This window comes from Pan paniscus, chromosome 4, assembly GCF_029289425.2.
Source record: "Pan paniscus chromosome 4, NHGRI_mPanPan1-v2.0_pri, whole genome shotgun sequence".
Classification (NCBI taxonomy): domain Eukaryota; kingdom Metazoa; phylum Chordata; class Mammalia; order Primates; family Hominidae; genus Pan; species Pan paniscus.
This window is the reverse complement of record NC_073253.2, coordinates 138,285,533-138,299,513: the sequence shown is the minus strand read 5'-3', so window position 1 is coordinate 138,299,513 and position 13,981 is coordinate 138,285,533. Positions and strand designations below refer to the sequence as shown.

The window sequence follows — 13,981 nt, the reverse complement described above, 5'->3', positions numbered from 1 at the left end:
CATCTTCAAAAAATCTGCACAGAGACTTATGCTATTTCTGATGACCATTCCCCTCTCCTTTTAAGACTAGGTCCCACCTTTTTTGGTAAGAACTATGGTATTCCTGTCCTTCAAGTCCAGCATAAATATTTTGGTCTATTCATGAAACTAAGATGCAGGCAGCTGGTCAATAACCCAACCTTTAATAATGAAAGGAGGCATAGAGAGGGTACAGTAGTATCATATATAAATGATACAAGGAAAATAGTCTCTGCAGGGAAATAATATTGTCCAGTGTAAGGGAAGGAGTCAAAAAGGAGTTCCATTAAGTTCTCATTTTTAAGAACCATTGTCAGCAAGGTACTCTGTGTAAAGTATGAAACTATCAAAATACATGAGGTATGTAATCATGCATTCTTAACAGAATGTGATTCATGATTCCTTGTGTTCTTAACAGATTATTCAGGGACTTCGGGGAAGACCCCATTTTAGGTTCTGTTCATGGCTAATTATCACAATACTTCTCATATAGAACAAAGTTTCCTAAATCACTCAGGGTGTCACTGCACAAAGGCAACCCATCAACTATGGATGATTTACGATTGGTTTGACCAGCTGAGCTAAACGCACCCACACAGAAGCTGTTTCCACATCTCAAACACCCACCCGACAGCTCTCCGGAGTCTGAAAATAAAACTGCTTTCTTCCTGATTGCATGATAACTAGCTGGCACTCTGCCTTGCAAATGGAAAGTCCCTACCTTAGGTAGGTCTTCAGAGCACTAGTGATGGTCTTTATCTCCCATTCAGCACAGATATCTGTTTCTGTCTCAGAAGCAGTCTTGGGGTCTAAAATGAAGAAAAGACAACACATAAAGCACAGCATAAAATGGAACTAATAAATAAGCACACATAAAGGCATCCAATCTTGCTAGTAACTAGAGAAATGCAAAGTAAAACAAAAATGACAAGTATTTTTTTTACCTATTAAATTAGGAAAATATCTAAAAATTCCAATATCTCTTGCTGGCAAGAATGCAGTGAAACTGATCCTCTCCTATCCTGCTGGCAGCAGGAGAGACAAATACAAGAGTTTTGAGAAGCAATTTGGTAATATGTATCAAAGTCTTAAAAATGTTTATACCCTTTGAACCAGTAATCTCATTTCTCACAGTCTATCCTCAGAAAATAAGATAAGGCACGAGAAAAGTTACAGACCCCAGAAATGTTCAGCACACACTCTTCTTTGCAAAAGCAGAAAAAAACAACAAAAAAGGAGACAACCTAAATGTCCAACAATAGAAGAATGATTAAGTGAATTACCGTATGTCTACCTGATGGAATATTACCTTGCCGATTTATATGACAACGATGACTGTAAAGCAACATGGAAAATGCCTGCATTATATAATGTCAAATAAAAAAAAACAAGATATGTTTATGAGAAACTTTTTCTATGAACTTTTTATATGAACTAGGCTGAAAGGAAATACTCTAAATTAGTGGTTGGGTTAAAGTGGTGGACTGTGGTATGATTTTATTCCATTACTTTTGTATTTTTAAAAAAATTGCTTTAAGCTCAAACGTGCAATGAGAACCACCATATCAGCTCTGACAATTTCTTTTGTCTCTTCTTGCATGGACTTTTAAACAAATCAGTATATTTTAAACAAGCATGTATGATAAAAGAACAGGAGAGATAATTCTTATAATCTTCCTGAGTAGCACACAAGGAGGTGAGAAGAAGAGGCAGAGGTTGGGGAGTGTAATTGCTTCACAGATCCCCATCCTGTCCCTGGTGAGGCAGGCCAGGTCATACACATACTGGTGGGAGGGTCACAGAGTCTTTTTCAGTGCACAGGAGGGAGAATCCAGCTCCCTCATACTGGCTAAAGACTAGTTCTTTGCCACCAGCTCCCAGTCCTTTTTTTTTCTGCATAGCACCTCATTTTGAGTAGGAGAGCAACTCTTTTCTTACTTTTTCCAGGGGTGGAGAATGAGATTCAGGACAGACTGGCCAAAAGTATATCAACTCTCTGGACTCAATGCCCGGATGACGGATGGCCCAAGACCTAAGCCTGCCCAATCAGAGTAACTCTCCAGGACTCACGAACAGATATTTGCTGTTTGCTGGGCTTGCACTAGGAGGTTATGTAACTGCCAGGTGCCACCACACAGAGCCTGAAAGTCCGACAACCCAGAGACAAGATAAGCAGAAGTGGTGGATCCTAAACCCTTGTATTTGCCTCTCCTTCTTATCATATGAGCCAGTAAATTCCTTTTTCCCCTTAAGCCAGGTGAGGTCAGGTTTTCCGTCTTTTTACAATGCAAAGAGATCTAAATGATGCACCAGGTAAAGGGAGGCAGCCACCAGACTGCATCTTTCTGAAGAGTCTCCAAGAATAATTCTAGGACATCAATGAAGAAAGCTGTTCCTCCTGCAGGGCCAACAGCCTTTCAGCTGGAAAAAAATAAGTCACAGGTGGGCAGAAGACATTTTCTATTTCCTGGGAAAGAAACCACTTTCATCCAAATAGAAAGAGGCCAAATACTCATGAATGGCTTCAGGATTTAGCCTATCATCACCAGGTAGGGGCACAAATCCAGCTGGTATCTACTGCTCTCCGTGTGTTCTCCTGACACATACTGGGTTATGAGAGAGGAAAGGGTCCCCAGCTCAGAAACATGTGGCTCTCAAAGGCACAGTACCTGTATGATGTTTGCAGGTGACACTGAGCAATAAAATGAAGTCTTTCTTGTCATATGAAACAAACAAGGAAGAACCTAAAGAGCACAATTTTTTTTTCTTTTTTTTTTCAGACAGAGTCTCACTCTGTCACCAGGCTGGAGTGCAGTGGCGCAGTCTTGGCTCACTGCAACCTCCACCTCCTGGGTTCAAGCGATTCTCCTGCCTCAGCCTCCCAAGTAGCTGGGATTACAGGCATGCGCCACCATGCCCAGCTAATTTTTGTATTTTTAGTAGAAATGGGGTTTCACCATATTGGCCAGGCTGGTCTTGAACTCCTGACCTCGAGATCCGCCCGCCTCGGCCTCCTAAAGTGCTGGGATTACAGGCATGAGCCACCGCGCCTGGCCCAAGAGCATAATTTTATTTCTGGGGCCACAGAACAGTAAATTCCATAGAGTTCTATCACAGCAAATTTCTGAAAAGTTCACAAAATGTGATTTTCCCAGTATCCAAAATGTCTGCCACTTTAATTTGTGTCTTTGTCATCTTGCACTCCCTGAATGGCTTTTTCCTGCAGAAGAGTATGTATCAAAAACCTCTGCTTTGCATGACCTCTTTCCCTCCCCATCCTAAGACACATGGAGAGCTGCCATCCTGCATGGTTCCTGGATGTGAGACAAATGTTACTGTACATTTTTCTAAAGAAGAAACCAACTTCTACCCAAGAAGAGTGAACATGAAACTGAACAAGCAGCAGTTGGCAAGTCTGGGAGTTGTGAACTGTTCCATGAACCACATTTAGCAAACTAATGATTAGCTTCCACTTATTCGGGCTCTGTAACCATAGGAATATTGCGTAACATTAGAGAGGAGAGTCAAATTACAGCCCGGCTAAAGGGCTTTTTATAGCACTGATGAGGCAAGGCTCATAACTTGAGCACATCCATTTTAATTCATTTAAAATCCAAACTAAGTTGAATACAGCCTCCCAAGCTACACCATTTTCAGAAAGTGCTGCTGATTTCCACACCTCCCTCCTGATGCTCCCCTCACTTACAGAAGCTTCCCGATGGCATCTGAATATGCCACAGAGACGTCATTTACACTCTTCTTTAGAACTCAGTACACTTCTCTCCACCATGTCCCTTGACCACTGCTGCTTAGTAAAACAGATCTAAACTAGAGGAGCAATCCAATGTACAAAAGGCATCATGTGGGGAAAGCAGAATGAATGTTATTTCCTCCTGAACCTACTATCACATGAATTCAGAAAATCAGAAGACACAGACTGGAAGCAGTGGTTATAAGGGGAGAACGTCTTAGAAATGTCACACTTGGATCAGTCCCAAGGGCCATCTAGTCTATTACTGTGTTGCAGACAAAATGAAGGATATTTTGGAGGAAATTATTAGGAAAGTTACCTATGTTACTCTTGAATTTCCTAATAACACATTATAGTGTATGCAAATTAATCTTTTTCTCTCTTTAAGTGAGAAAGTAATACACGCACATGTTAAGAATTCAAAGAAAAAAAAACCAGATATACATGAAAAGGTAGAGGCAACTGCTAATGCCAGCTTTTTATGTGCATTTCCTATCTCTAACAGTCCCTTCTGTTTTGAGATCCAAAAGCTCTTACTGGCTCAAGACCCAGTCTTAGGAGAGCCTGCCTGAAGCATCCCAACAGGCAAAGGTGATGGTGGCTGGAGCAGAGGAGGAGGTGAGCTTCCATCTGTGTGTTTCTTCTCTGGGGACTCAGGATTGTGATTAGTAGCCGTATTGCTAGCTCCCAGAATGATCAATCCTCTATCCAAGTAGTCTATCATCTTCTGGTCCTGTCATCTTTTGTCTGCTACCCTTCACTGGTAGACAAAATTGGACATTTGCTCTTCTCATGGTTCCCCTACTCCAGTAGGCTACAGTCTTCAAAGTCTGGGCTGTTTCCACTTAATCCTATGTAAGCCTTTAGGTCTTAGAAATCATCATAAAGCATTTTGATTTCTTCAGAAAGAAGTCATTGATTGCTTTTATTTATGCCACTCTGTGAAAAGGTATGGGAAATAAGGGGCATAGAAAAAAGAAATGCAGACATTCAAGGTCCCAGAGTAAGGAAGGATAGTTCATGGCTGGATCGGCGGTAAGTGGGTGAAGCATGCTACTATAATTCCGTGCTTTACAGCACTGCTCTATAATACCTTCATTGTGTTCTCTGTTTTACTAAGTTTGCTTTAAATGTGGTTTAAAAAAAAAAAGAAGAAGAAGAACAAAAAAGGTTACAGGACGAGAAAAACAGTGATGCTGAATTTGCAGTCCTTTATCATCATGGTAAAAACACACAAAAAAGGGACACAAATTTTTAACAGCACAGAAAATTAGGCTCTCAGTCAACATTCTCCTGCCACCAGGATATCCACTAGGCAAAGCTTAGATGAAGGCCTGAGGAAAATCCAGCTGGGGAAACAATGTGATAGGTGGTGGCCCTCTGCCCACCAAAAACATAGCCCAAGCCACCCAGGGGTGTGGGGGAAAGGCCATGCTGCAACCCCCCAACCCCACTCCAGCAAACACACTTTTGGGGGCTACTTTCTGGGGCACCCAGAGCTGTCATGAGATTATAATCCAGGCAATGAAATCAGACTACAGAGCAGAAGTGGAGGGGGGTCCTCTTATATCAAGGCAAGTGAATCAGAAGGAGAGCCGTAGAAGAAACATGAGAGTCACGAGGGAAGAACCACAGCATGCTTCAGATTATCCAGGAGTAAATCCGGCTTCTCCCAGGACCATGACCAAATACCAAAACCAGGAAAAATCAATGCAGGCTTATAGGTTCACTAAATGAAAGCTTTAAGAATACCAGAAAGTTGGCTCAAATTATGTACAATAGCCCTCCAATCATCAGGTAAGATAATGATTCTAACAGGAATCAGGAAAATAGCAGAACAAGGAGAATCTATCCACAGTGAGCTTAAAAGCAAAGGTTTGATTAAACGGAAGATAAAAAATCCTATAAAATATTTGTTGGCAAAAAATACAGAGACCAAAGCACTCTGAAAAATAATTCAGAAAACACCAGCTCTGTCATATAAGTAAAATCCTAAAAATATGGATGCCAGGAACTAAGACAACAAAATAAAACAAGTAGCAGACTGAAATAATAAAGATTATACCTGAAAAGTAGAAATAAAAGGAGTTAAATAAGTAAAGATAATAAAGACATTGGAAAATCCATTACAAAAAGTTAAAATCTGCATTATAAACAGCAAAATAATAATCACAATCAACCCAACAATTTTAAATGAGTAATACTGAGATGGAGGACAAGTTTGAGAATTTTTAATAGAATATAAAGAATCAGGAGAAAAATTAAGCATTAAAAAGGTGAAAAATGTTGGTGTGTTGAAAAGATTGAGAATTACAGAAAAACATACAGTAAAGAGATTTGTTTGTCTTTAGAAAAATATGTATAAAAACTCCTTCAGTGGCCCCCAATATGTATAAAAGAATGATTACATGGTGATATATAAAAGTAGTGGAAAGGGGTAAGAAGACTCATTATATGGATACTGGTCAAGTGGATAAGTATTAGAGGAAAAAGAAGAGTTTCCACTTTGCATGACAGATTTTAAGGAAAATTAAGGTTTTTGTCATTCTAGATTGGGTAAGGTTTTTTTTTTTTTTTTCTCTTTTGAGACGGAGTCTCATTCTGTTACCCAGGCTGGAGTGCAATGGCACGACTCAGCTCACTGCAACCTCCACCTCCCACGTTCAAGCGATTCTCCTGCCTCAGCCTCCTGAGTAGCTGGGACTACAGATGTGCACCACCACGCCTGGCTGATTTTTGTATTTTTAGTAGAGATGGGGTTTCACCATGTTGGCCAAGCTGGTCTCGAACTCCTGACCTTGTGATCCGCCCTCCTCGGCCTCCCAAAGTGCTGGGATTCCAGGTGTGAGCCACTGCACCTGGCCTGGGGAAGGTCTTCTATGGCATAATTCGTTTAGAAAAAAGGTAACAGACTGGACATCATAAAAATTTAAAATAGGCCAGTCACGGTGGCTCACACCTGTAATTCCAGCACTTTGGGAGGCCAAGGTGGGCAGATCCCTTGAGCTTAAGAGTTTGAGACCAGCCTGGGCAACATGATGAAACCCCATCTCTACTAAAAATACAAAAAATAGCTGGGCATGGTGGTGCACACCTGTAGTCCCAACTACTCAGGTAGCGGAGGCACAAAAATCGCTTGAACCTAGGAGGTGGAGGTTGCAGTGAGCCAATATAATGCCACTGCATTCCAGCGTGGGTGAAAGAGTGAGACCCCATCTCAATAAAATAGTCATAAGACAACAAAAACAAATGCACCATAAAGTTTAAGACCAATAATAATCTTACAAAACATATTGAAAATATAGGCTATAGATCTAAAAAGGTCTTGTAATCAAAAGAGGAACACACTGCCAGGTGCGGTGGCTCACGCCTTATAATCCCAGCACTTTGGGAGGCCAAGGTGGGTGGATCACTTGAGGTCAGGAGTCCAAGACTAGCCTGGCCAACATGGTGAAACCCTGACTCTACTAAAAAGATACAAAAGTTAGCCTGGTGTGGGGGCATGCACCTATAATCCCAGCTACTCAGGAGGCTGAAGCATGAGAATCACTGGAACCTGGAAGGTAGGAGGTTCCTACCTCACTGCAACACTTAGCCACTGCAGTGAGCCAACACTTAGCCACTGCACTCCAGCCTGGGCAACAGAGCGGAATAATAATAATAATAAAAACAAAAAAAAAAAATTTTTTTTCAGAAAAAGAAGAACATACCAATAGAAAAATAGGCTAAGAATACAAATAGGCAATTCAACAAAAGTAGTATAAATCAGCAATAAATATGTAAACAGTCTAACCTCACCCAAAATTACAGAAATGCAAAATTAAATTTAAAAAGATACATTTAAAAATGTTAATAATTTATATGCAAAACAGTAATACACAGCATGGCAAAGATGTGGGGTGTAGCATAGTCTCCCTCAGACTTTGCTAACTACACACTTGGGAATATCATTTAAGAGCCTTGAAAACATGTACATACCTTGACCCAGCAATTCAACATCTTAAAATAAGTCCTGAGGAAATAATTAGAGATGCATATAAAAATTATAACAGCTAACATTTTATATTTAACATGTGAAGGCTCTGGACTCAGCAACCCACAGGCATCTTTTCATTCCATCCTCACATTACTATGGAGGCAGGAGCCATTATTACAGATGCAGAAATAGATGACTAGACCAGTGTGAATCATTTGTCTAAGTCAAAGAAATAAGCGGTGGAACTGTAACTTGTCTAATCTCAAAATGCATGCTCTTAGTCTCTGCTGCCTCAATGGGGATGTTTACCCTCTGTCCTGCCTCTATGGGGATGTTTACCTGAGTGCTTTCTAGAATGATGAAGAATTGCAATTAGCCCATGTATCCAAGAACAGGGGACTGATTAAAAAGTTATAGAGCATCTGTGCAATATGTGCCTGAGAAAATCACACTCTAGAAGAACTTGAATGACATGTGACAATAGACACTCTATAGTGTTACATGAATAAAACCTGTAATATCTGCACAGTGAGTTTAATTTTGTAAACATACTGTTTTAGTATACTATACTATACTAAATTTAACAGGTAATAATATAACATTTTGATGTCATATGACAAAACAGTTAATAAAGGTTAACTCTAGTATATAGAACTGTTATTTTCTTCTACTTTTTGTATTCCTCTAAATTTTCACAATGACCACTCATAACTTTTCATCAGGAAAAAATTTATTTAAAATATGTACAGAGAGACAGGAAGAGAGATAGACATACACTGAACAAGTATATAGCTGATTTATATATTAAATAGTATAGATAAAAAAGTTGGGCTAAAATTTGGAAAGATTTATCTTTACTTAATATTCAGGGGGGAAAACCCCCAGACACACAGAAGGCATTCTATTTCTAGGAATCTGCAAGTCTTGAGAGTCCTTTTCACTCTCTAAAGACTAATGACTTCTGTTGCTAGGAGGAAGGGATCAAGGGTAGCTCTTGGTAGGACACTAGTACAAAGCCACACTGCACTTGCTATGAGGAATTTTAGCAAGCTTTCTTAAGGAATCCTGATCAGTACAAAGAAGACATTCTCAAAGCACTGGCTCTCATATTCCTCTTCCAACCCAAAGTCCTCCAATGTATTAAGAGTACAAAAAAATAAACTCGAAGTAATTCAAAAAAAGTCTCTGGTTTTGCTTAATTCTCAGCCTTTTTTTTTTGAGACTGAGTCTTGCTCTGTCATTCAGGCTGGAGTTCAGTGGTGTGATCTTGGCTCACTGCAACCTCCGCTTCCTGGGTTCAAGGGATTCTCCTGCCTCAGCCTCCTGAGTAGCAGGGCTATAGGTGCACACCACCACACCCGGCTAATTTTTGTATTTTTTATTTTTGGGGATGGAGTTTCGTTCTTGTTGCCCAGGCTGGAGTGCAATGGCGCAGTCCTGGCTCACTGCAACCTCCGCCTCCCAGTTTCAAGCAGTTCTCCTGCCTCAGCCTCCCGAGTAGCTGGGATTACAGGTGTGCACCACCACACCTGACTAATTTTTTTGTATTTTTAGTAGAGAAAGGGTTTCACTATTTGGCGAGACTGGTCTCGAACTCCTGACTTCAGGTGATCGCTCACCTTGACCTCCCAAAGTGCTGGGATTACAGGTGTGAGCCACCACACCCAGCCTAATTTTTGTATTTTCAGTAGAGATGGGGTTTCACCATGTTAGCCTGGCTGCTCTCGACCTCCTGACCTCAGGTGATCCACCTGCCTCGGCCTCCCAAAGGGCTGGGATTATAGGTGTGAGCCACCGCGCCTGACCAGCCATATTTTCAATAACCAAAACATACTACCCCACTTTTGAGAGCCTTGGACAGATAAACCAAATCTTACACAGTACCTGGCACATAATAAGCATCCAATGAATGTATAATAAAGAAATAGTTAATGAAAGATTCACTCGGCCCAGCCATCTCAGGGGAAGGTTTTGGAGCACAGGTGCCATGTTTATTTTATACTCTTGGCTAGCCCAGACACTACCAGTACCAAGAATTGATGAAGTTGTGGGCATGTTCACAAAAGAGAAGATGAAGCTCCCCCTTCAGGTCTAGAGCCCTGGTGATTCCGTAACTGAGAGATTCAAACTTATTTAACTCGTAGGGAGAATCATGGGTATCATTCTCAACTTTCAATTAGATGTTACACTGTGGTCATCTTGCAGCTCTGGTTGGATCTCAGATTAGATTCCAGTCTATCTGTAATGTCCTCCTGGCAGAGGCAGCTGCCCTCGTGACTTTCAGCTGCTAGTTATTACTTTTTCATGACATTTCTCAAATGTTGATGATTATTTTCTCTATCCCCAGGAAAATCAAGGAAGAGAACAAGACAAATATGTTGTGTGAAGGCCACTAAGAAAAGTGATAAAAACAAGATCCTTTCATAACCACTCTTTTGCTTAACACAACTGAGCTAAAGTGCTTCTTTTTTAGATTAGCAAAGCAGTCTAAAATGTCATATTTCTTTTCATTAGTGTCATCTTACATAATAATCTGTCATCTTTGAAATCTCTCTGCCCCTTCTGTTCCCCCATATCAAGTTGGTTAAAAGTCCTGTTGATTCTCTCTGTATACTCACTATGAGTGTGTCCTTTTTTCCTGACTTCAGAGCACCTATTTAGTTCAGTCTTTGATAGGGTTTGCCTTGCCTAATCTATTACAACCAACTTCCTCCTCCATGTCTTTCCATAATCAAACACATGCTCCAAATTGTAGCCAACATTATGCTCCTAATGCTAGAATCTGATATTGTTACATCTGTATTAGATATACTTTTTTTAAGAAGCTAACAGCAGCCATTATTTCAGGAAAGCACTTCTCCATCTTCCTATCAATAATCCTGCTCAGTCCACTGGGTTTCAGGGACTAACCCCGTCCCCACCCCAACCGTCCACCCCATCCCCCACATCCCCCAACATACGCACAGGATCCAGGCCATCTGCCGTGGGCCATGTGACTGGTCTGAGATTGAGAAACGAATCATGTGAATGGCCCCATACTGACCAAGCAAAGTCCTTGCTGGAGCCTTCTGCCAACATGGTCAAGAAAGGCACTTTCTTCTCAGTGACCACAGGCTCCAAGGACTGCAGAGGCTGAACCTGTCTGGGACACTCCCACAGAGAACAAAGCCACACCAAGCCCAGAAGAGGTCAGAGAACATGAGAAGCCAGAAGAAGGAAGGGGCAAAGGATCTAGCAAAAGTAAAGACATCATTGGCATCCTTGACTCTGCCATGCTTCTGTCTTGGATTTACCAGTTATGTGAGCAAATAGATGCTTTTTTTTTTTCCTTGTAAACTATTCTGAATTGTCTTCTTGACACTTTTGTGTGCAAAAGCATCATAATGGATATAATCCCACTATTGAGAACTTTTAATAGTTTCTTACTTCCTATAGAAAAAACCCCAAACACCTTGGCTCAGTATTCAAGTTCCTCAACAAAAAAGACCACCTTAGCTATTCAGCTTTAAAACTCTCCTGTCCCAGCCTCAAGTTAAGTCTTTCAGAAATATTAAAATAATAATCATAGAATCAATACCCTTTGCTGTAGCCACCATAGACCCTTTGTTCAGAATACTTCATGAATTGGAATTATTCTTCTACTCTCTCCTTCACTACACTACTCAATCTTCTAGACCCAGCACAGATTAAGCATGAATATCATACTTTACATTACAGCTTTCATATACACACATATTTCACCCTATCAGGACTCCTTACAGAAAAGGAACAGCTCTTTCTAAAATTTAATCTCTAGCACCTGACATCTGTTCTAAGCAGCAGACACCCCACAAATGTTTGCAGCTCTGGTCAGAAATGAAAAACTAAGGATTGACACCTATTAGACTCTTAATTCTTCCTTATATTAGAATTTCTCAAAAATTGACCCTATCACCATACAACCCAGCAATTTGCACACTCGGACATTTATCCCAGAGGAACAAATATATGCTCACACAGAAACTATATATGAAAATTTATAGAAGCTTTATCATAATTGCCCCAAACTGGAAACAACTCAGGTGCCCTTCAATAAATGAATGGTTCGACAAAGTGCAGTACATCCATATCCATACAATGGAATATTACTCAGCAATAAAAAAGAACTATTAATACATGGAACAGCAAAAATAAATCTTGAGAAAATTACACTGATTGAAAAACAATGCCAATCCCAAAAGGTTCTGTATTGTATAATTCCATTTAAATAATAATCTTGAAATGACAAAATTATAGAAATAGAGAACAGATTGCTGATCGCCAGGGGTTAGACACAGGGTGCAAGGCGGGAAGTGAGGTATGTGCTTGTACAACATCACAAGGAATCCTTTTAGTGATGGAAGTGTTCTGCATCTTGACTAAATTAATGCCAATATTTTGGTTGTGATATTAAAATTGTGTTTTGCAAGATGTTACCTTTAGAGGAGACCGAGTAAGTGGTACACAGGATCTCTATATTATTTCTTACAACCGAATGTAAATCTACAATTATCTCAAAATGAAAAGTTTAATTTTAACAAAAACTAACCATATTTCAAATCTTAACCAAAAAAAACCCAGATACTCGTTGCTAGAGTACCTCGCAAATAATCATAGTTTTAAACAACAGATCTCACTCTAACTAGCAATACAATAGGGTTTTGGCTACAAGAAGTGAATGACTCTCTCAAAAAGAGGTGAAGACAGTCATTCTGGCCAACATGAGAGAAGAGATTTCTTTACACAAGAAAGCTATTTTCAGAAAGTGGGATGGCAAAAGAAATTACAAATACTAACACAAGAACTGTCCCTGTCCAAAACACTGAGCTGCGTACCCCAAGTGATAGTCCCTCTCTACAAGGCAGGGCTTCCATGGGGAGGAATAACAGCCTCTGTGAAACCTGATCTGTTTGCCATTTAGGTCCATGTGACTCATGGAGGCTGGCTGCACTCATATCTAAAAATACAGGAAATCTGCAGCCTAAGCAAATTTGGCTCATGGACTCATGGGCTTTTGATTCAAATACTGCACATTTGGAGACAGTGCTTTGTATTTATATCAGCCAGTGGCAAAGGAGGTTCTGCTGCTCAAGTGAGAGGTATTCAGTTGAAATCTAGAAGCAAAGAGGATCAGAAGATTTATCTGGTTATATACTTTTTATCTGAGAGTTACATGACACCAGCTCAGTATCAGGAACATGAACTCTGAGGTCCTCTGGAGCCCAGAATGATGCCTTTCCTTGGGCATTGGGTGTGTCCCACTAAATACCTGTCCCAAAAGAGAACGGAGGGAGTCATAAGCTATTAAAGACAGAGTAGGGTGTGGTGGTCACATGAGTGACCGAGTGCCACTTGGACCAGAGCACTGAGCCTACAGACAGAGAGGGTGTGGTGTCTGGGCCCTGGCATTTTTTATTTTGTCCAGTCCTACTCAGAACCTTTCCCAGCAGTGTCTGAAGCCATGACAACTGACCGATGGGGCAGATGACTTCTAGGTGACAGCTCACGGACACCCCGATTCCTTTGCCACAGGCTGTATCTACTCACAGACCTGGTGACTTTTCAGAGTGGGCCCCCCATCCAGGGACCTGCCTAGCAGAGCCACTGTGGCACTCACCCATCAGGACACTCAGCAACTTCTGCACTCTGGAGTTGACCCCCACAATTCGATACAGCCCTTGCTCGTTGATCCCTGAGGAAAGAAACAGTGATGATTTAATTAGAGGCACGTCAGAACACAAGTCAGGCCAATCCAGCCAAACGCACTTTTTTTTTTTTTTTCATTTTCTCAGTCCTCCTAAAAGCTGCTCTAATTAAAGTCCCCTGTCACTCAGCTCAGCTCTTAGCAAAGGAGTGGGATTTGGTACAGCTGTCTAGGATTTCACGGATGTGCTGCACACTTCAGCCCTCATGTTAGTTCAGTCATCAGAGGCGAAAGAAGCTTTCCTTTCTCTTGCCAAAGGCAGCATCTGAAGAGATCTAAAAGATGCAAAATGTACACTTTTAAATATGTCATATTTAACCAATTTTTAAAATTAAAATGCCAAAAATGACATTAAAAATTCATACAACAGAAAAAGACACTTTATAATCTATTTTTACATATAAAATGAAAATACGGAGGTGTGAGAATGTTTTTAATTTTAAGGAATGTTAGCCAAGACTGAGAAATTAGAAGATCCATTCATTTATAATACAAATATTCTTTATCAAAAAAG

At 40.5% G+C, this 13,981-nt stretch overlaps 1 protein-coding gene across 14 annotated transcripts in view; it reads right to left on the bottom strand.

The window, feature by feature from the left end:
* Positions 1–13,981, bottom strand: part of ARHGAP26 (Rho GTPase activating protein 26) — a 460,401-nt gene that overhangs the window by 173,946 nt on the left and 272,474 nt on the right. For all 14 annotated transcript variants that reach the window (XM_034960692.3, XM_034960694.3, XM_014345105.5 and 11 more), the window contains exons 14-15: positions 13,381–13,455; positions 740–827 (exon numbers count right to left, since the gene is read on the bottom strand). In XM_034960692.3, the coding sequence (XP_034816583.1) occupies positions 740–827; positions 13,381–13,455 (163 nt within the window). The remainder of the gene's footprint in view (positions 1–739; positions 828–13,380; positions 13,456–13,981) is intronic.